The 20,661-nt window shown below is 41.6% G+C and overlaps 2 protein-coding genes across 4 annotated transcripts in view; one reads left to right on the top strand and one right to left on the bottom strand.

Annotated features, from left to right (window-relative positions):
• c1qtnf12 (C1q and TNF related 12) overlaps positions 1-3,937 on the bottom strand; it is a 31,107-nt gene extending 27,170 nt beyond the window's left edge. Inside the window, exons 1-2 of one of the 3 annotated variants that reach the window (XM_077514072.1) lie at positions 3,903-3,937; positions 2,300-2,563 (exon numbers count right to left, since the gene is read on the bottom strand). In XM_077514072.1, the coding sequence (XP_077370198.1) occupies positions 2,300-2,476 (177 nt within the window). In that variant the 5' untranslated portion in view covers positions 2,477-2,563; positions 3,903-3,937. The other 2 variants (XM_077514071.1, XM_077514073.1) reach the window with 2 other exon arrangements.
• On the top strand, positions 3,928-7,911 carry sdf4 (stromal cell derived factor 4). Its single transcript, XM_077514074.1, has 7 exons — positions 3,928-4,263; positions 4,658-4,974; positions 5,338-5,474; positions 5,579-5,692; positions 6,502-6,660; positions 6,848-7,023; positions 7,111-7,911. The coding sequence occupies exons 2-7, from the start codon at positions 4,664-4,666 to the stop codon at positions 7,285-7,287; spliced, it is 1,074 nt and encodes a 357-aa protein (XP_077370200.1). The 5' UTR covers positions 3,928-4,263; positions 4,658-4,663; the 3' UTR covers positions 7,288-7,911.
• The last annotated feature ends 12,750 nt before the right edge of the window (positions 7,912-20,661 follow it).

Here is a 20,661-nt window from a genome sequence, read left to right as displayed (position 1 = left end):
TGATTGTAAATTTAACTTTGCTTCTAGACAGGAAAATATAGATTGCTGGGATACACAATGTGAATCTAAAAAAATAAAAAACAGCTGATTCTATTTACAAATAAAACAAAAGTGATTGTTCTTTAGTTATATTGTCATATTTTTTTCTCCATTAAAAAAAATATACTTCCTAAACCTTAAACCTGCAAAAAAAAAAAAAAAAGCTCCACAAAAGAAAACAAATCTTAGCATTTCTTGTATTTATTTATTAATTTCTTTTATTTATTAATTTCTTTTATTTATTAATTTCTTTTATTTATTTATTTATTTATTTATTTATATTATTGACATTATCCCCAGAAAAATTATATTATTTTAACCAGAGGCACATATTATAGAAATAGTCAATTGTATTTCTGAACAAATAGAGTACAATAGCACATTTATTATACATAAAATAAGGTATATTTTTGTGTAATTTTAAGGCTTATTTAGTAGAAAATTATGTTTTATAGGGACCTGGGAACGGATTATTCTCATTTTAATGGTTTCTTATGGGAAATAAATGTTCGTAAGAAGAACTTTTCGGCTTACACACACTCTCTGGGAACCAATTAAGTTCGTGAGCCGAGGTATCACTGTATGTGCAATATAAAGTGGGTTCTTCTAATCTTTGTCAGACGTAGAAAAAAAAAAGCACACACTACTGTAAGTGACCATATCCATAGCAGTTACAGACACCAGGATGACCTCCTTGAGCACTTTATCTGTGAAACGGATGATTATCATCGGCACGTCGTCTGACTGCAGCAACGTTCTGACTTTTTTTTTTTTTTTTTTTTTTTTTTTACAGATCCTTTGACTAAAATAATAATGATTAAAATGGTCAGATTGCTCACCAGGCTTTGCGGTGACAATTTAGTGCTGTGTGACACTGAGGGATGGTCTCCAGAAATCGATGATTCACACTACTCATCCTGTGAACTGATAGATTTAAGTTCTTGCTGTGGGGCTCCAAGAGTTGTAATGAGCATCTACCACATACTTCATCAGCACTAGCCTTCAACTTCCTTGGCTCCATCTCCATCCAGAGGAGCATCTGCTTCTAGAACTTCCCGATGGAATCTTCTTCAATGTTAAACAAAACATCTGTGTGCAATATTTTGTGGTTACTCTGTCTGTGTGTTTACTTGCCTATGAAATCAGAGGCACAGGTCCTCTGATTTTTAACATAGAGATTCTATCCCTCTTTTTTTTTTTAACATTGTAATCTCATCGCTGAGGCTGTTATGGGTTTTGGTGACTTCCGTTCCTGCCATCACAAAATTATTATAAAAGTCTTTAACAACATTATGCATTCTCTCAAAGCTCAATTTAGGAGGGCAGCTCCTCAATCGCATGGTCATGAGGCTCGTGGAGTGACAGCTGACGCCAGCGCAGTCAAAGACACCGAGATGTCAACTTCACGCAGTGCACCACAAGCACGACGTACCATCTGGTAAAGCATTTTGAGATTGGTGAACGTGCCATGAATGTGCATGAGTGGCACCAGCAGCTGAGCATCTTCGACGATGGCCGAAGACAAAGTATGATTTACCCTCTGGGAAATCTCGCCTGATAAGTGAGTCCAACCTGTTGGCGGTCACACGGCTGCAGCGAGATTCTAAGCACTGAAGTAAATAAATGTATTATTTATTGTGCCTTCTGAGACTTTTGTTTCATGGTGGAACACTGGCAGTTTTCAGGGCATCAGTGGAACATTTTTGGGTCATCTCCGTACACACGTCAGCTTGTGTTGAACCTGTGCCAAAGTCAGAATCACCTGCAGCCAGTAGGCACCACTGAACTGGCAAGATTTTAGCCAAATGTTTCAACACGATCAAGAGGACTGACATTGGCTGAGCTTGAAAGACAAAATGTGACCACCAAGTGATCACCCAACAAAAACTCATCATTGTTGATTTAAAGGTAGTTTCAGAAAAAGCATCTGACTCCTGTCTGACATTAAAACCCCGTATTTGTCCCTGGAGTAGTTGGAGGACATTCACACTAGACTACTAATTAATGCTCTGATCAGCCGTTAGCAGTGCACATTCCTGGCATACCCGTGGAAGTCATCCATTAAGAATTTCACACATTTCGATGCGGCCTGCTGAGGTTTGACCCCAGAGGTCACACCTGTCCCCTGCAACGGTTCAGCGTTTCCGTTCTGGGACTACAAAGTGGTGATAAACCTGTTCATGTCACTTATCACTACCTGTTGTTAAAAGCGACAGTAATATAGTACAATGATATGTTGTTTTAAAGTTTCAGTCGCTACCTTGGGAATTCCGGACTCTTCTTCGCTGTTGGACAAAGTCACGTTGTACGTCTCTGTGTGTTGCAGTGGTGTCTCCTTCAGCTTTTTCCTCTCCTTTCTAGCTTCTACTCCATCCGAGATGCAGTAAGTCCAACATATGCAAAGCGCCACAATCAGGGGAGCAGTCCCACACCACATCTCCACAAGATTTCACCAGGATCCTGATGGAGACGGAATATTCTTGAGGAAGCGCCGCTTCGAGGATGCTCACCAGCCCCCGGCGTCCTGAATGATGAGAAGGAGCCAAAAAGAATGCAGAAAGTCCAAGAGACCGTCACACTGACTACTGCAGCTGAGCCCCCCACCCCCCTCACCCCACTTCGGCCACTTGGTGCAGGCTTACTCAACTATGAAATGTTTCGAGCAGAATGCTCCGAGGGAATGACACATGGGCTCAGATCTGACAGCAAATAAACCCATTAGTGAGATTTTTCACGCTTTCTGCTCTGTTGGGGGGTGAGCTGAAAGATGGGAGGTAGGGGGGTGTACCAGAAGAAGCAGCAGAGAGGAGGGGTGTCCAAAACTTGAGGCTTTACAGCGGCTGGTTCTTCTCACTCTCACTGCACAGTGGATCCGGCAAAGTGATGCGGTAATGACTTGAAGTCGAAGGTCAGCCAAAGTCGGGGGGGTTCTAAAAAAGATGCTGTCTTTTATCCACTTATGGGACAATTAGACACAATGGTGGGAGGGTCCAGTCTTCCGAATCTCTTCCTTGTGGTTTCTTTTGAATATTCCTTAATCCTATCACATGGGTCGAACTGCGGTCTTTCTACCGCATGACACTCAGGTGCCGTGGTGGTTCGCTGAAGGTCGCCTCCCCCCCAGCAAACTCACATCTGTTTGACATCACACGTCAGGAATGAGTTTTGGCGTTGGTCTCTGTGTATCCATCTCCCTTGTTCACTTTCTGAGTGCTCAGGAGGCAGTACGGTGGAGTTTTTATCATGAGCCACCCTCCCACCCCTCTCCTGCTCCACTGTTGGCAAGCGCACAAGCTGGCCTAGGTCGGTCTTATCTCACCTGAAGCACAAGAGGTTCTTTGGCAACTTCTTTATGCATGAGAAGTATGTTCAGACGTGTGGATCTCCAAGAATCCTACACTCAGATCCAAGTAGCCTTGAGCAAATTCATCTAATATTATCTTTAATAAATCTGCTGGAGAGATGTAGGGTAATTTGGCAATTTAAAAAGTAATTCTTAACTGATTGACATCTCGTAATAACTGCAATCAGTGCAAATATGTGTATGACAAAGCTACTCTTACCTGCATAAACTGTCAAAATACCTCTCGATTCAGATTTTAGTTTGCAACTTTATATATTTTAGCCTTGTGCCACCCAGCGGCAGCAGCATGAATTACATCTGTGAAATCCCCACCTTTCTTCGTGACTCGTCTTCGAGGGTGTGCCATAGGGCTATAATGAGCGCCATAAACAGCATATCTTACGTCGACGGCGCCGCCATATTCCATGTGGCAAAGTAAGGAGATATATCCGACACTCCCGACACAATACTGTACTGTGAATTAATCAATGATTGCTTGTTTAAAAAAAAAAAACAATACCTTAATGTGAAAGTCTGACTTCCTTTCGACGTCACTTCCTTTGTAGCTCGCGTCATAACTTGACAACAACGTCGTGCCAGATAGTGTGACGTATTTCTTACATACGAGTGTATTAAAAACTTCGCAGCCGATTTTTTTGGAGTCACTTTTGTTGTCAAGCGGTGAGCCGTCCCATATTGTAGAGCGAAGCGTAGAAGCCACGTCTACAGGAAGCGACAGTCAGTTTCTAGCCCCGCTACGGAAGAGACGTAGACTTGCCTTAGCATTAGCAACTTTGCACCAGCTCGGGTAGACGCTCGCCTCGTACCTGCTCTACCCACAACGTCATTGGTAGAGTTGCCTTTAGAACGGTTCTTCATAGGTGAGTATGGTCCTGTTCAAGATTTTAACAACAGCCTTAGTGTCAAATGCTAGCCCAGCTGGGTTTTAAGTACACACGAGGGCGCCTTGAGGGCGTCGTGTTTTGACATCTTACTTTCCATGCGCAGTCGCTTTCTAGCTTTGTCACGTATACTTAAAAAACAAACAAACAATCTCAAATCAATTGCACAGGGGCCCAGAACTCGCGAGCAGACGTTAAGTCACGGGCTTAATAGGATAAATATTTAAATGTATCTGAGTCAAAAGTCCATTTATGGACATCCCTGATCTTAAGTGTCTTAAAATCCGGAAATCTACAACGTTGTAGAGCATGTCTTGTTGTTAGTGACTGAAGTCTGACTTGTATTATGATTGTGATGCTTACCTCTCCACAGAAAATCATGGCAGTTGAGAGAAGACTCGGCTGGCAAAACCTGGCCGTGTCGCTCTTCTTGTGGATCTTACTGCTGTCCACGCGTGTGAGGGCTCGGCCGGCGACCAACATTTCCGCCCCCAAAGATAAGAGCTTGGCCAACAAGGACGACAATGAGATTCTACCACCGGACCACCTGAACGGCATGAAGATGGAGCTGGACGGCCAACTCAACAAGGACTTCCACCAGGAAGTCTTCTTGGGCAAAGACTTGGAGGAGTTTGATGAAGATTCTGAGCCGAGACGGAACAGGAAGAAACTTATTGACATCTTCTCCAAGTAGGACCAAACTTTTTGACAAACATAATTCACATTTGAAGAAAAAAAAAAAAAAAAAAAAAACTTCCAATAATTAAGTCTACACAATTGTGGATTTCAAGTAGTCTCAACAATTTAAAGTGGGTTAAAAATGTGTACCGTTGATAGCACTCTGCGTGCTAAAGAGCTAGTTGAGACTATTCCTTTACTGCTTTTAAGATGGAATAAAATAGACACATTGTTAACAACAAATACGAATGCTATAATTTTATTCCCATCACTGAAATTGGGAAGAAAAAAAATCACATGGAAAATGAGTGCAATTTATCCTTTATAATTTTCGTTACTTGTTTTCTAATTTGCCTTTCACCCTATCCTTCCCAGAGTGGATTTCAACAAGGATCACAGTGTGAGCGCCAAGGAGATGCAGCGCTGGATTATGGAGAAGACGGAGGAACATTTTCAAGAGGCAATGAGGGAGAACAAGAACAGCTTCCATTCTGTCGACCCGGATGGCGACGGTATTTACAAACAAACGGGATTTGACTTTGACTCACCACTCTGATTTACATTCTTTTACAGATTTTAAAACTGAACAAAATGTCCTGTTTTTAAAAATGTGCAGGCCATGTGACGTGGGATGAATACAGAATCCGGTTTCTTGCCAGCAAAGGTTTTAATGAAAAAGAAACTGCAGAGAAAATAAAGAATAATGAAGACCTGAAACTGGACGAGGAAAGTAAGTGAAGAACTAGATGAAATATATATTTCCAGAATTTTTGTTCATTGCTCAGTTAAAGAGTTAAGATGGTGTGAATGGTGGCAGTGACTGAAGAGGGGAAAAAACATGACAAAAAAGTTGATTAATAAATTGATTACAACTCCTGTTATATTATGAGAAAATTTATAACTATACAAGAACACTAATTTATGAGATTAAATATTACAGGAGAAATGTCAGAATTTTACAAGAATAAATTTTGTGCAGTAGAGCACTTTCAAAACCACCAAAGCTCATATAAAGCGCTGTACGGAAAGTAAAAATCAAACCAACAAAAGCAGTTACAGTTAAAACAATAAGTTAATAACAAAAGACAGATGATAAAGGTGTACATGAGAATACAATTGTATTTTTTTTAATGTTGAATCAGTATTTTTTTTTTTTTATTGTATGAAATTTAAACTGTAATGTAATGAAATCACCGAATCAAGATTAATAATAATATGATAAGGACACTTTGAGTAGAACTTGTAGAGTGAATCTCCAATAAAGTATGAGTTGAATTTGTTCTGTAACCAACATTATTACATACTCAATTTACTTGACTGTCAAATATCAATTTTCCCCAGAGAAATTAGTTAAAATGACTATGAGCCTGCAAAAGACCACCACTGTTTGTGTTTAATCAAGAAAATAACACTGTGTATTGTACCAAAAAAAGAGAACGTATAGAAATATACTAATTTTACAACTTGCAAATGTTTGGACCATTTTTTTTAAACCCCCAAAACACTGAAGGTGAACATTGAGTTGTTTTTGTGATGCAGCTCAAGAGGTTCTGGAGAGCCTGAAGGACCGCTGGTTTCAAGCTGACAACCCTCCTGCCGACCAGCTGCTCAATGAGCAGGAGTTCCTGGCCTTCCTGCACCCGGAGCACAGCAGAGGCATGCTCAAGTACATGGTCAAGGAGATCATGCGAGATTTAGGTGCCAGCCCATTTCCACAATTAATTGTAATTATCGACATTAGACAGCGGTGATAATCTGTTAGTGGCGTCGACGTGACAAATGAGTCAAAATATGAATGCATCATCCACCACACATTGCACCCACAAAAACTTTCCGGTTTAGAATTGAAATGCAAACGGGCCGATTTGTGCCTGTGGTGCCGCAGATCAGGACGGCGACCAGAAGCTGACCCTGTCGGAGTTCATCTCACTCCCCGTGGGCACTGTGGTGAACCAGCAGGGCCAGGAAATGGACGACAGTTGGGTCAGCGAGCGCAAAAACGAGTTTGAGAGTATCATGGACACGGACCACAACGGCATTGTCACCATGGAAGAACTGGAGGTGCCTCTTGCCAACCACGCACTTTTCTGTATCCTAAAACCGTTCCGTACCTTAACTTATGTTTGCATTTGTTGTTCTGTGCGACAGGAGTACATGGACCCCATGAACGAGCACAACGCTCTGAACGAAGCTAAGCAGATGATCGCGGTGGCCGATGAGAACCAGAACCACAGTCTGGAGCTGGACGAGATTCTCAAGTACAGCGAGTACTTCACCGGCAGCAAGCTCATGGACTACGCCAGGAACGTCCACGAGGAGTTTTGAAGGATTGTCGATGTACGCCAACCATTATCGAAGCCTATTTTTAGTGTCGGCCCGAGTTGCCCAGGCTCGTTGGGGCATGGACTATGTGCAGGCGAAGCGGCCGTCCTCTTGAGTGTGTCACGCTATGTTCACAATTGATTAGTGTGTTTAATCCATCTGCAATATGTGTATATGAGATGCATCCCTAGCTAGATAAGACTGAAAGAGTAGCTTGTGAGTGTGTACAGTGTGTAAATATTTAATTTCACTCGCATGCAGCAGATTGACTTTGCTCATTTAAGTGGGTTCCTTTAATAGTTTATCTACAAAAAAAGAAGTAATGTAGCAGATTAATATATGATGACAAAAGCTCAGGTGTCGGGACAAAAAGTTCTTGATTTATGTAGGTCTGCGAACAAGAGTATTCTTGCCCACGTTTATGGGCGGCACTGTCACGCGCATAATGGGCTCATTTTGTCAATTACCTTTTAAAGCAGATTTGAAGTGTGCACATTTTGGCCCGGGATTCTATAGTTTTATTCCTGTAGTGTTGGAATGCTGCTCAGTGACGTGTAAGAAAGAGGAACAATGACTGCTTCATGCACCTGTTGCAGATGCACTGCGAAATAAATATTTCATACCAAATTCAAATCTCTGTTTGATGTCAAATGTCTCCCTTTTAGATGCAACACATATGCTTGTGAGAGCGACATGAATCCTGTCATGAAGAACCATTACAGGAACTAGACTACCAGGATACCACAGAGGATGTTTCTTAATTTGACACTGTGGACCACACAGTTTTAAAGCAAAGGCTCATCAGTCTTGGTCTGTCAGATGATGTAGTCTCGTGGTTCACAAATTATTTGAGTGACAGGACCCAATGTATTAAACATGATGGTTTATGTTCTGAATTCTTGAGTGTTCACAAAGGGGTGCCGCAGGGCTCTGTGCTCGGACCCCTCCTGTTCATTATGTATATTAATGATCTGGGACAAAGCGTGTTGGATGCCAATATGCATTTTTATGCTGATGACACAATAATTTACTCCTTTGGCTCATGCTCAGCTGCTGCTGTTGCTTCGTTGCAGAAAGCTTTTAATGTTGTGCAGCACACACTTCTGCAACTAAAACTAGTCCTTAATGCGGACAAAACTAAACTGATGTTTTCAAATTCCAGGGAAAGCCCACAATTTCCCCCCAAAGTGTCCACTCTGGAGGGAAATGAAATAGAGGTGGTTCATATAAGTATCTTGGTATTTTGCTTGACGACACTTTGACTTTTAAACCCCATGTTGAGAACCTCGTGAAGAAACTCAAACTAAAACTGGGTTTCTTATTTCGGAATAAATGTTGTTTTTCTTTTGAGGTCAAAAAGCGTCTTGTCACTGCAACTTTTTTTAATCTGTTTTAGATTATGGGGATGTGTTGTATATGAATGCTTCAGCTCAGTGTTTGAGTAAGATTGACTCTGTATATCATGCTGCTTTGAGGTTTGTTACAAATTGTAGAGCCTTGACCCATCACTGTGAACTGTACTCTCGAGTGGGATGGCCTCCTTTGTCCACCAGGAGGTTGACTCACTGGTACATTTTTATTTACAAGGCTATGCTTGGACTGCTGCCCTCTTATATTTGTAATTTAATCACATTGAAAAGTGTTGATTCTTATGCTTTGCGTTCCAATGATCTTTTGTTGCTCTCTGTTCCATTTGCCCGCACTGAGCTGGGGAAAAAGGCTTTTGTTTTCTCTGCCCCTTCTGCATGGAACATGTTGCAAAAGGACTGGAAACTAACGGAACTTGTTTCATTGAACGATTTTAGATCCAGATTAAGAGCACTTGAGACGGCCTCATTGATTTGTAACTGTTTTATATAATTTTTATGTGATTGTAAGTGAAACTTTTATTTGTAACTGTAATGAAAACTGTTTTGCTGCCTCTTGGCCAGGACTCCCTTGAAAAAGAGGTTCTTAATCTCAACGGGACTATCCTGGTTAAATAAAGGTTAAATAAAAAAAATAAATAAAAAAAATTGGGTTGGTGGACTGTTATCACTCAAGCATTCCAATTTGGGTGGCTTGTAGATTGAGGATTCTAGAATAACATAAACCAGTCACATATTTTAAAAGGCATTATGAATTGCTTCATCTGAGCATAAGCCATGGTTTAAGTTATAACTTGAGTAGTTATACGATTTGCAGGATTACTTGTAATCACAGGTAATGACAGTCACACGTTTGTCAAAATGTTTTCTTCTGAAATGCTACATCAACATAAAGAAAACGTGCAGTGTGGCATCCTGGAATGTTGTAGTACAGGTGTTATCAACATGCAGTAGGAAGCCATTGTGCATGGGACTATCATGGCATGTTCAGCAGAACTAACGTTTGAGCGATTACAAAATGATTTTCCCCGCCTTTTCACCTATTACCAGTGGGATAAATTCTGTAAGAGGAGTTCATTAAAAATAAGACCCCTATAAAAAGGCCCAAAAAAATGTCAAGCTCTAAAGTAAATCATAATGGCAGATTTTCTGTTAGCTTTACCCATTTGGCTCAAAAAGATTTTTTTTGTTGTTGTTGTTTTTTTGTACCCTGAGGGCTGTTGCATATGCCTTCAAATTTTGGTAACTCTAGGTGAAACGTACAACCGGGAATGCTTCATTAAGTAAGAATTGTAAAACAGAAAATTTGATACCCCGCCTCTGGGGTACTTCCTGTTAGGTTTAGCATATGGCACCAGTAGACCATTTTTTTGTAGGTCGTAGGCTGTTACATATATGTCCAAATTTTCATAGCTCTAGGTTAAACGTACAACCGGGAATGCTTCATTAAGTAGGAATTTTGAAACTCCAAATCTGATGCCCCACCCCTGTCATTTAGTATGTCGAAAACAGAATATTTACCCCCCTGATGTTGTCCCAGGTGTTAAGATGGTCAGACCAAGTTTGAAGTCAATCGGGTTAACCGTGTAGGACAAGGGGGCAAAAGCATGATCCCTGTAAATGTGCAAAAATTAATGAAAATTGGACATTCAAATACTCATAGCTAACTTCCTGTTCATTTCCGGGTACAGCTATCAAAGTTTTTTTTTTGTTTTTTTTTCCCAATCTGGATGTGCTACATGTACTACCCAATTTTCATAATAAATAAAAAGAATAATAAGAAAAAATCCTTTGCTGCTCGGGCCCTAATAAGGAGCCCACCACTTGTTTTCTCTAGCCCTCGGTGTCACAAGTTCGCCTACAACAGCTGTGACCCACGATCTAGGAAAACTTAAGCCTCTAGATAGTTTCCATCTCTGAATTGTTTTTATTACCAAAAATGTGCATTCATTTTATACTAAATTGTTTTCAGTGTCCCTCAAAACACTGGCATTCAAGATTCCAGATTGTAATTGCCACGTTGATGCAAACAATGTTGTGTTTAGTGAGTACATTGAAGTGTTAGCATTCATATGAAAAAGATTAAGCAACAAACAAAAAGGTACTGACCGTAGTCTTTGATACAAAGTTCGATGACATCATAAAATGCCTTTGGGTCATAGAGCAAACAAGCTGCTCAGTGGGTGACTCAGAAATCAACAATCAGGCTACATACAGACTGCCGTGTCTACGGATTTCCCCATCTAGAATCAACCGGCGATGACGGATTCCCCAGCCCCTACACCGATGGATTCCCCAGCCCCTACACCGATGGATTCCCCAGCACCTACACCGACGGATTCCCCAGCACCTACACCGACGGATTCCCCAGCCCCTACACCGACGGATTCCCCAGCCCCTACACCGACGGATTCCCCAGCCCCTACACCGACGGATTCCCCAGCACCTACACCGACGGATTCCCCAGCACCTACACCGACAGATTCCCCAGCACCCACACCTACGGATTCCCCAGGCCCTACACCGACGGATTCCCCAGCACCCACACCGACGGATTCCCCAGGCCCTACACCGACGGATTCCCCAGCACCTACACCGACAGATTCCCCAGACCCTACACCAACGGATTCCCCAGCACTTACACCGCCCATCTACGTCACATCGCCTCTGCAGGAGAAACTGGCAAGAAACATTGCGAGCACGCTGATAATGACACTCGTCCAGCGCTTCCCAAAGAAAGTCAGGAAGTCGATTGAACAATACGACTTGCAGCTGATAATTGGATTGATCTACGGTAAAGTTCTGAAGGAGGTCAACCTGGAGCCCCTGGGTTCTTTGAACATGGTTGCCTATAACAAATTCATCAAGACCGTAATTGAGGACGTCTCCCAGCAGTATCATTCACAGGAGAAGTTGCTGGAAGCTCTAATATCAGACGAGCCATTGTTTGATGACGTTGTGTCCAATCACCTGACCAAAAATCTCCAAAACCTCAACCGCGCCTCAGAGATGAGCGCAGTGCGAAAGTTCTTTGTAGGCCTGGGCAGAGCTTTACTCAGGCCGACCAATCCGGCACCCGGACTGCAAACAATCTCATAATTGTTTCAGCTTTGACGCTTCCCCTGTCTTCTGCGGTCATGTAATTTGTAGTACTGTTTAGTATGCACAACAATGCAGTCTATACTGATGAAAATGCGAGTTGTACCATTATATATTGTCATTTGTCAACAACCACTTTGTCTTTCCTCAGTATTTTGACCAACCAAATGTATTTGATGAGGACTAACAAATTCTTAACAGCAGCAGTAAATAAAGTCAAAAGTTTGTGACAAGGTGGATTTTTTTTTTTTCACAGCACATATATATATATATAAAAAAAAAAAAAAAAGTCTACTCTAAATATTCCGTGTTAGATACTTTCAGCTGCAATTTTCAACCGAGAAAATTGTAATTGGTTTTCTTCTGTCTGCTTCCCAATCACCGCACACCTCTCCAAAGGTGCAGTGGTTTTAAAGCAAAAATGATCAATTCACACAAGATTCCCACTGCGGAGTCCAGTGGCCTTCCGGAATGGGTCACCGGATCAATTGTAGTGATGAAAGGAAACTCCAACCACGCTTTCAAATTGGTTGGAAAGGATTTTATTGTTGAACAGCTGATATCATCAGGAAGTCTTTCTCAGGTAAAATGGTAAATGGACTACCTAGCGCTTTAACTAAACCACACTTTACAATGCCTCACATTCACACACCATTGGCCGACTGCTGCCACGCAGAGCGCTGCCAGGTCCATTAGGAACAAATTGGGGTTCAGGATCTTGCTCAAGGACGCTTCAACATGGTCACCGGAGTGAGACTCGAACACGCAACCTCACGGATGGGAGATGACCACTTAACCACTGAGCCTTGTCGCCCTGGGTATAAACGTGACGCCAGCGTACTGACTGGAGTAGCTCCATTCCTTATATACATTCAAATGACACCCTCTGGTTTCTCAATCTTTACAGCTTGACACATGGGGCTCTGGTTTAACACATGTGATACATCTTCCCGGTATAGCTTTCCCCAAAAAGCAAGAAGGCTGAACTTAGATCAAAATAAACCGCATCTTCCTTGTGCAGAACCCCCCTTGAGTGAGCACAAGTACACTCACTCTGTATCTTAAGAATTAATATAGTATCATCCATCCATTTTCTTAACCGCATATTCCTCACAAGGGTCTCGGGGAGCCTATCTTGCTGTCTTCGGGCAGTAGGCGGGGCACACCTGAACTTGGTAGCCTGCCAATCGCAGGCCACATAGAGACGAACAACCATCCACAATCACGTTACCCAGGGACAATTTAGAGTTTTCAAACCTCCAAGCATGTCTTTGCAATATGGGAGGAAACCGGAATAGGCTACCCGGACTGAAAACACACGCAAGCGCAGGGAATATAAAGTATCATCGTAAAACATTTTTAATATTCATCAAATTCACGGTGTATGCATCACATTCATCGAGCTTCACATTACCAGAGTAAAGGTCTTGGTGGTGAACTGTGGCTTCACATAAAATAGCCTGGTTATCCAACTCGACTATGATTTCCAGAATTTATTTCTTAAACCCGCACAATCTAATGAGTTTTGGGAAATAACTACGGAAACCAACACTTAGATTCTATTGTATGACTTAAGGGGAATGTGGAATACCAGATATATATTGTAGACACCGTGAAAGAATCATAGGTTATAATCACTTGAATTAAAACTCTCAAGTCATTTGGAATGCAAAATCCCGTTTCTGGTCAAATTTGGAATGCAAAATCCTGTTTCTGGTAAAAGAGCAACAAATAGGAATTAGTCAGGGGGAGGAAAGTGGAAATAACTTATTGGTGTCTTTTTGCTACCGCAGAAAGTAAACGAGTTATCTACATGATTTGCCTTTCAAGATCTAGTGATGTCATCACTTCCAAGCAAGGGGGCTGAGTCACATAGGGTAATCCTTTGTCATAGAGCTAGACTGAAAATTGCTAAGTAGGATATCACGTCTCAGTGACTAACGATCAAGTCGCCTCGTTCTAAATTTACAATCTGGAATTCAATGTGGGACACGCCGGAAAAGAAAAAATGCAAGCAGACTTTTCAGTGGAGCCGGAGATTCTCCTGCCAATTGTGTCGAAACATTTCGAAAACATTTCATCAGCCCAGTGGTGCATGCTATCTGAAGGGCATTTTGATTCCAAAACGGGAGCCACACTGGCGGACATGTGCACAGAGATGACCCAGAAACTCTCTACAGATGCCTTGAAACTCATCATACCAATGTTCCTGGAGCGAGTTGGTGAGACAAAGGTCGATAGCTTCACTCCGGTCCCAGAGGGCGCAACGAACAGTGCTTTTGCTTCAGCGCTTAACATCCCGTTGCAAGAGTGCGACTTTGCCAGCAAGCTGGACTCGCTGTTAACAGATGAGATTACTGAAAGGGTAAATCGTACTTTGGCATCAACTCCAGACAGGTCCACTCAAGCGCTAGTGCCACTCATCTACATCCCTGGCACGTTCACCAATCTCAATGTGCTTTACCAGATGGTACGTCTTGCTTGCCGTGCATTGTGGACTTACCTGGGTCATGTTGAGTCAACCACTCGGTGTTTGGGAGCATGCTGGCGTCATGTGTCATGTTGCAAGCCTCATAGTCACGCCCGGGTGACAGAGATTGAGAAACAAGAGAGTCTGAGGTCATCCTACAGCCCAGAATCAAATATCAGCGTTGATGAGACAACTGAAGAGGTGACTAAAATCCTCCGCAAATGGTCGGGATGCAAGGATACTGAATCTGATGAAAGTCAAACCCCTCCAGATGTTCAAGGCACGGCGACTGACATTGTCACAACAATTGTTGGTGATCTTCACTATGCCTCCGATATAGACAGTAACAGCTGCACGCCAGTAAGCCCTCACTTTAATCTGAGGTTGATTGAGAAGACATTGAGAAACTTTTTTTCTTCCCATGTACAAACGTCCACACTCAAAAACAGATTTGTTGAGTTTTCAAAAACAAGGTTTGATAAAATGATGTCTGACGTGGTCAATGAGGGGATGTGGAAAGACTCAGAGTACCTGGTGACTTTCCAGGGCACCTCTGCTGGTAGTGAAACGTTTGATCCTGAGGTGTCCCTGCCAAGCTACATCTCTCCGCCTTTCGGTTTTGAGAGAATCCAAGACGATATTGAAGTCTTGTACAACAATTTTGCAACGGCAGGAACAAAAGTCACCAAAACACTTGAACGCCTCAATAATGAAATTACAATGTTTTCAAAAAAGATGAGGAATAAAATCTATAACCATATCAGGGCAAACCAGGCGACCTCTGCTTCTGAGCTCAAGCAAACACACAGGCAGAGAAAGCACAAAAAACGTCGCACAGATCTTCTGTTCAACATCGTAGAAGATTCCGTAGGGAAGTTCTTGCAGCATATGCTCCTTTGGATGGAGATGGAGACCAAAAAGAAGGCCAGCACAAATGCAGTGTGCGGTGCCTTACATGACATTGACATGCTCATGACTTCACTTGGGACTCCAAGCCAAAGGAAACCGAATTTGCAGCCAAGATTTCCAGTGTGTGCAGAACACCAACAAGTAATACGCTCTCGTAACGCATCAGCTCCCGTCCCGACAGAAATGCTGGAGAAGCTGGCTCGGAGCCTGGCAAGCATGCTGATGATGACACTGGTGAAACAGTACCCGAAGAAAGTCAGAAAGTCGATGGGACAATATGAGGTGCAGGTGGTCATTAACACGGTTTATCATGAAGTTTTCAAAGAAGTCAACCTAGAATTCCTTGCCACTATGGACATGGTCACCTATAGTAAATTCATCAAGGTCGTGATCAAGGACCTCTTCCATCAGTATCGCTCTAAGAAGAAGCTCTTGGGAGCTTTCAAGTCAAATTCTGATTCGTTTCGAGATTCTGTGATCAAACATCTCACAAACAACCTCAAAGATTACCAAGCTGGCCGAGGCAGGAGCAACATCAAAAGATTCTTTTCATTTTTATTCAACTCTTCCACACCTTGACGCCTGGATTACATACATCAGAGTTGTTTAAGAAAATTAATAATCCCTTCTGATATAAAAGCAGGCGTATAATAATTAGAATATCCATGAAGAGACTTGGATCCAGCTGTGCAACTAACATCTGAAGTAAGGATGGATAGAAAATAAGGGACCAGAAGTAACTTTTTAAACTAAATCCAGTTCATGTTTTAACCTTTTCTGTAAGAGTTGTCAGTACTTGTAGGTCCTGCACATGCTCCCCTCCCAATGGGAGTCGGTGTGGTCACTGTAACCAAACCATGGTTGTTGTGCAACAGGTGTGTCACGGGCACCGGCTGATGCCAGCTTTGACCATTTGTAGCATTTAGTAACACACCTTCCGACTGTACACGGAGTTCAATTATATGACACTGCAGAATATACAGGTTCGAAAACTACATGTTTCTACCATGGACACAACACACAGAGGGTGCTGGTTTTGTAGACTTGGAGTTTGCCAATAGGAATGTTTGTTTGTATTTTTTTCTTGTGTCAGATCAAGTATATATCTCATGAATTCACAGGATAGATTTGTTTATTCTCTGCCCATTTTGGCATCATTGCGTTGTGTCGGAATTCCACAGATTATTTTTTATTTTTTATTTTTTTTTAAGTCTACTATCGCTCCAGTATTGCTAAATGGCAACACTGCAACCTCAGAGTTTTTCTGATTTTGTTTTCCAAATTGCTTTCTACTTGTTAACCTGCAGCGTCTCCAGCTTGTCCAAAATGCTGCTTCTCGTCTCCTTACTGGTGCCCAGAAGAGGGAACACATAACCCCTATCCTGGCCTCTCTTCACTGGCTGCCCGTGAAATTTAGAATCCATTTTAAGATTCTTCTATTTGGTTTCAAATCTCTCAATGGTCTTGCCCCACCTTATCTCGCCGAGCTCTTGCACCCCTACACACCTGCCCGGTGCCTCAGGTCAGCAAACCAGACTCAATTGGAGGTACCGAGGGCTAAGCGGAGGCTTAGAGGAGATCGAGACTTTGCTGTTGCCGGTCCCTCCCTTTGGAACGACCTTCCACTAAATATTAGGCAATCCCCCTCATTATCCTCTTTTAAGACGTCTTAAAACACATCTGTATTCTTTGGCTTTTGGCGCAACATGAGACTTGTTCTTGGTGTTTTGTGGTGTGTATGAGTTTGATGTTTAGTCTACTTATTTATCTCTTTATTCACTACTTCTCATTTGTTCACTGATGTATAATGTATTTATTTGTAAAAAAAAAAAAAAAAAAAAAAAAAAAAGTTTGCTTTCTTGTTTACTGCAAAACTGATGTTTATGTACAGCACTTTGTATACAGCAACGCCTGTTCTTAAAGCGCTTTATAAATAAAGTTGAGTTGTTAAATCTGATATTGCTTTCTGGTTCAACCTAGTAGTTAAATGGTAGACTCCCACACTTGGGAGTTTTTTTCGTGTCTGTCTGCTGATCTTAAAACTTTCTTTAGTTCGACCGGAGTGCAGTGCTTACTGCCAGTCTCCTGTTATACCAAACAACCAACTAGATACATGAATAACAGTCAAAACTGATTCATTTCTTTCCACATAAAGATGCCATTTTAATAATCAATAAAAAATAGACGTACAAAAGTGTGCTTTATTCACCTTGGTTAATTTTCTTCCCCCCAAATACATGTCTTGTATGTGGTGGCAATGTTTAGCAGGAAAATGACTACTTTGAGCCGGAGCTCAATCAAATTCTGGTACTGGATTTATTTCTTCTTCCCCAAGATAGAATTGTCTTATGAGTATTGTAGAAAGCACACTATCACAACAGGTTTCATCAGCACTGATTTATATATATATATCATCCACTCCACTACCATTGTGATCCCATTGGGTGTCACTCCCACTATAAATTTTGTTGGACTGCTTGTAGACCTGTCCCACGGCCCTAACTTTAAAGGGATACAAGACTTATGAAAAACTAACCAGCTATTCTGTGAAATGGTTAATTTCAACTCTTCTTTTAAAAAAATATCAATTGATGTTGAGTAAAATTGTGATTTTATGAAATGGTTCATTTCAACTCTTCCCAAAAAAATGTCAATTGATGTTGAGCGATTATGATTTTATAATACTTTTTATGAATATTAAGTATATTATCGGCCATTTTGGACAGTCACGTGATCAAGGCGTATCGCGTGCGTAAAATACACATTGAATGACATGGCTGCCAGTGACAACAAAGAGACTCACGAGGAATTATTGCATCCCACAGCGAACATCAATGGTGGAATTTCGCCTTACAGCAAAGAAGCACTTCTTCAAAAGCAGTACAGCCACGGATGACTCGCCAAACATTTGTGTCCAGCCGAAAGTGAAGATGAAACCGGCTGATAAGGAGTACAGTACACATTCAGCCGGCCAGCTCATAGGGAGTCGAAGTTGGGGAGTGTCTGCAAGTTGTGTGTTACAGAGGCTCAAATTACCAGTCAAGTCAACTTTGACATTGTTGATTCTGGAAATGTAATTTGTGGATGGTCCCTAACCTGGACACTGGACAGTATGCATGCTTGACCCACATTAGGAGAGGAAACCACCCACCGCCTCACGCCCACACGGAATGACATGAAACCAGATGTGCTGAGGATTTACTCAGAACAGAATTGGCGCAGTATTTAGACAGAAGACTTGCCTTTTTCGTGCCCATTACGTCAGCAAACTCCCATTCAAGTGAACAACGGCAGTTGTCGTTTACGCACAGGATACATCATCACGATCACGTGACCAGGATAATGGCATTCATTGCTGTATGTTCTTATTTTGATACTTAATCGCTTTAAAAGAAAATTCAGCAAATAAGACGCCAGAGATATTTGCACTTTTATTCTTTATACACAATGCCTAATCCAATACTGGAAGATGAGTTATAAGTCTTGTATCACTTTAAGAATCTCCCTCCCCCCAAACTCAGTCATAAGACATATTTTTGTCTTCAGGCTGACCTTTATCAACTGAAAAGAACCTATTTCAATTTTGAGAAGCCAGCATGGTGGATTCTATCTCAGCGTATTCTCCAAAACCAATAATCTCATTTCACCTTTACAAGTCTTGAAATGAATTAACTGATTTATATATTAATAATAAAAATAAATAAATAAATAGTAACTATAATCTCCCTCCCTATTTGGAGAGCCCTTTCAAACCATAACTGTGTTATGTAAGTCACTTTTCGACCAAGCTGTACATTAAGTCAGTTTGTCGATTGTAACATTTCACAATCTTGGAGAATGAAGATGCAGCAGCTGCAAACAGCGTGGCTTTATAGCAACTCGCTGAGTAAATATCTGACGTCTGTAAACAAGTGACAGAATCGTCCCCCCTCTCCGTTGTAATGCACTACCTGTATATGGTGTTAAGTGCGCTTTTTCTTCCTATTCCACATGAACAATTCCCCGTTTGACGATTAGATGGAGACAAGTGAATCGTACCATACTACTGGGTAAGAATGATTAACAGGGATATTTTAGAACCCTCTACAATCAAAACACAGAGAAATGCATACCGTACCCAAGTAAGTCAGACCACAATGCTTGGTGGAAAACGGGATGTAGAAATGTCCTACTAGAGTACAGTACTTGTCCCCCATCTGAAGGTCATTCCTTTTGCGTGGTAACACAAGTGCATCCCACGGCCAGTTCGTAAGGACACTTGCACCAGATGGCTTTCGACTTGTTGCGGATTCTCTTGTAGACCGAAATCTCGATGTAAATGGGCTTGGCGACCATATGCGCCACAGTGCAGTTCTTGCAGACGGCATGCTCGATCATCTCAGGCTCCCTACCTTCAGTCCAATCCTGCCTGCAATGAAATGGAACTTTATGAAGACACCAATGGCACTGGGGTTTTTAGACCCCTAAATTTATTATTAAATCACCTAAAATATTAATAGCAATATGAGAACCCCTTTTCAGGGGGAGAAACCTTGAAGCGATAGTTTCCAAAAGCTTTTACATAATCGGTGTCTGTCGAGAGCACCTGCTTATGATTGGGGATCATTCGGTCAAATTCCCTAGTGTTTGTTCGTCAAGGTACAAGCCCTGGCAAATGCCCAAAATGGCTGCTCCAGACTAAAATGGCTGACTTGCTGTTCAATTCAAAGACATGCCCATCAAACTTAACAAATTGATCAAACTGGTGTTGGACCCTTTTCACATAGTACATGTACATCAAAAGTACATGACCAATTTCCTGGAAACTTTGTTGAAGGATTGTATGTCTGTTGTAACACACAATAACGTAATATAATATAGATAACTGAACTGAACTGCAGAAAAGGTTCTGAGAATCTTCTAGGCTCTTTATTCGAGTTCTAGGGTTAGCACCTCGAGTGAACTTTTTGTGTGTTAACTTGTCACTGTAACAAGAACTTAAACTCACGTCAGTTCCCAGGGAGCAACTGAAGAGCCTCCCAAATCCGACACATGTTGGAAGTACATGTGGTGAAGTTTTTGTGTAGACGTGCATTTGTTGGGACACACAGGTGTGCTGCACACCGTCCCCAGGACAACCAGTAACAGCTGGAAAACCTAATACAGAAAACAGAAATAAAAACACAAGAGTTGCATTATCAGTATGATCTCTTGAGTTAGCAATTCATATAGTAGTAAAGCTAACTGAGTATTAGCATTCAAATTTATGCAAAACCACAACATTGGAGAGGAATTGACATTGGTTATTTTTTGAACAAAAGCTGTACCTGCACTATTGTTTATTTGTTTTTTTTCCCCCCTGATGCATTGCGGGATCCATTAAAGGCACAATGAGATAAGCTATACTCACTACATCCCACATTCAAATAGAACTACACACAGTAAACTCAACTCAGTACAGCACTATTGTGCATAGGGATTGATTCAGCACACAGCCGAGGTGATAGTCGAGGTTGTTTTCTATAATTTCAGGGTTAGGTTACTAAAGAGTTT

Source organism: Festucalex cinctus, chromosome 2 (assembly GCF_051991245.1).
Source record: "Festucalex cinctus isolate MCC-2025b chromosome 2, RoL_Fcin_1.0, whole genome shotgun sequence".
Taxonomy (NCBI): domain Eukaryota; kingdom Metazoa; phylum Chordata; class Actinopteri; order Syngnathiformes; family Syngnathidae; genus Festucalex; species Festucalex cinctus.
Note: the sequence above shows the minus strand (reverse complement) of the source record. Positions and strands in the feature narration are given on the sequence as shown.

What these genes read in the sequence shown, in the direction of transcription:
- sdf4 (XM_077514074.1), top strand. Translation starts at nt 4,664, where the DNA reads ATGGCAGTTGAGAGAAGACTCGGCTGGCAAAACCTGGCCGTGTCGCTC. An exon ending in CCTGAAACTGGACGAGGAAA is followed by an intron (nt 5,693 to 6,501) that starts GTAAGTGAAGAA and finishes TTTGTGATGCAG; the next exon opens with CTCAAGAGGTTCTGGAGAGC. An exon ending in TCACCATGGAAGAACTGGAG is followed by an intron (nt 7,024 to 7,110) that starts GTGCCTCTTGCC and finishes TCTGTGCGACAG; the next exon opens with GAGTACATGGACCCCATGAA.